At 50.7% G+C, this 1720-nt stretch overlaps 1 protein-coding gene across 1 annotated transcript; it reads left to right on the plus strand.

Moving 5' to 3' along the window:
* Positions 1-604: 604 nt before the first annotated feature.
* On the plus strand, positions 605-1469 carry LOC119368514 (indole-3-acetic acid-induced protein ARG7-like). The gene has a single exon (XM_037633751.1). It carries the CDS (start codon positions 643-645, stop codon positions 1045-1047), a length of 405 nt encoding a protein of 134 aa, XP_037489648.1. The 5' UTR covers positions 605-642; the 3' UTR covers positions 1048-1469.
* Positions 1470-1720: the final 251 nt, after the last annotated feature.

Raw genomic sequence — 1720 nt, forward strand, 5'->3', positions numbered from 1 at the left:
TGCCTAGCTTAACCACTGTTTACCCTGGACATGAAGTGGTATTTCAGTTGCAAACTTGATAATAGTACTTACGAAAGTCACGCCAGTCAGAGTGCTCCATCGAGACCAAAGTGACCCTCAGTGCTACCTTCGTCCTGATTTATTGGTCCTCATTGTATTTTGTGCCAAATTTTGATCATAACTTTAACTAATAAAATGTTCATGTATATTGCAAAAAATTATATCATTGGAAACATGTTCAAATACGAATCTGACGATATAATTTTTTATAGGAAAATATGCATTTTTTTACAGGAATATGTAATATGCCATTTCCAAAGACATGGAGCAACTTTTAGAATTGTTTTTGTTTCAAGTCAGCTAACCTGACATGCGAAAAGTAAGGACAACAGTCACCGCTAGCGACCTTCGTTTGTGAGTAGAAAGTGTTTCAACAGAAAAATGTAAACACCGAAGCATATGAGAAAACGGAAAATTTAAATGAAGTCTTTTATTCCAGGCCAACCAGACAACGGAGGCAAGTCCCCATCGTCTTCCCCTCCTATAAAACCTCCTCCCTGCCACCTACAGGAAGCCAGCTCTTCCTCTACCCACCCAACAACATCAGACTCAGACCAGCAGCTCAGCTCTCAACTGTCGTCGATGGCGAAATGCAGCAAGATCCACAACATCGTCTTGCTCCGGCAGACCCTGCGCCGGTGGCGGTCCCGTGCCGCGGCGCGCGCCGCTGCGGATGACCGCGCGGTGTCGGTGCCAGCGGGGCACGTGGCGGTGTGCGTGGGCAGCGCGTCGCGGCGGTTCGTGGTGCGCACGGCGCACCTGAACCACCCCGTGTTCCGGGAGCTACTCCGGCAGGCGGAGGAAGAGTACGGGTTCCCATCCGGCGCTTGCGGCCCCATCGCGCTCCCCTGCGACGAGGACCGCTTCCGGGCCGTCCTCCGCCGCGTGTCCTCCGAGGAGCGCCTCGGCGTGGCGGCCGTCATCAGCCGCGACGTGGCGACACGGCCGTTGCTGCAGAGGGTGTCGGCAGAGGAGGTCGTGTGGTGACCGATCGATGGAAGCAACACGCACATAGGCCATTCGGCATACGTGCTCTGTTCGCAGGCAAGCTAGCCCTGGCGATTTAACTCCGGCGGCGGCGACGGCGGCGGCGGCAGCGGTGGCAGCAGCAACTGGTATTCCGAACGCGGAAATGGCGAAAGCGTGCCGCGGCCGGGAAGACTCCGCCCGCTCAACCGCGCGCACGGCAAGCGCCCGAGGCTCGAATATCTTATTGAAGGACGTGGCCCGGTGCCCGGTGTAGCGGCCAGCGGGGACGGTGCCGCGCGTGAGCAACCGAGGCTCTGTAAGACTTGAAAAGTTGACTGTAGTTAGAAGAAATTTGTAGTGATTATTTCAAGATGAAGATGACGATTTTTGTGATTGTCGTAATTAATCGTAGCATTCCTTGCCGTTAATGATAAAAAATTGCTCCATGTTGCACATTCACTTTGTTGTTGTTTATCATGTGTTTCAACTCAGGTATTGGCTCTCGTTGGGTGTCATTAGCTGTTGCATGTATTATCTGTTTTGCTAACAGAGAGTGGTTTCTCTACAACCCAGTTCGGTGCACCTATGCTACACCCACGTAAAAAAATATAGCAAAACAAAAATCTCAAACTTTGTAGGAATGATTATTAATAAATATTATAAAAGTTTGTAAAATTTGATGGTCAAATGA

The sequence above is a fragment of the Triticum dicoccoides genome, chromosome 2B (genome assembly GCF_002162155.2).
Source record: "Triticum dicoccoides isolate Atlit2015 ecotype Zavitan chromosome 2B, WEW_v2.0, whole genome shotgun sequence".
Taxonomy (NCBI): Eukaryota; Viridiplantae; Streptophyta; class Magnoliopsida; order Poales; family Poaceae; genus Triticum; species Triticum dicoccoides.

What these genes read in the sequence shown, in the direction of transcription:
- LOC119368514 (XM_037633751.1), top strand. Translation starts at nt 643, where the DNA reads ATGGCGAAATGCAGCAAGATCCACAACATCGTCTTGCTCCGGCAGACC.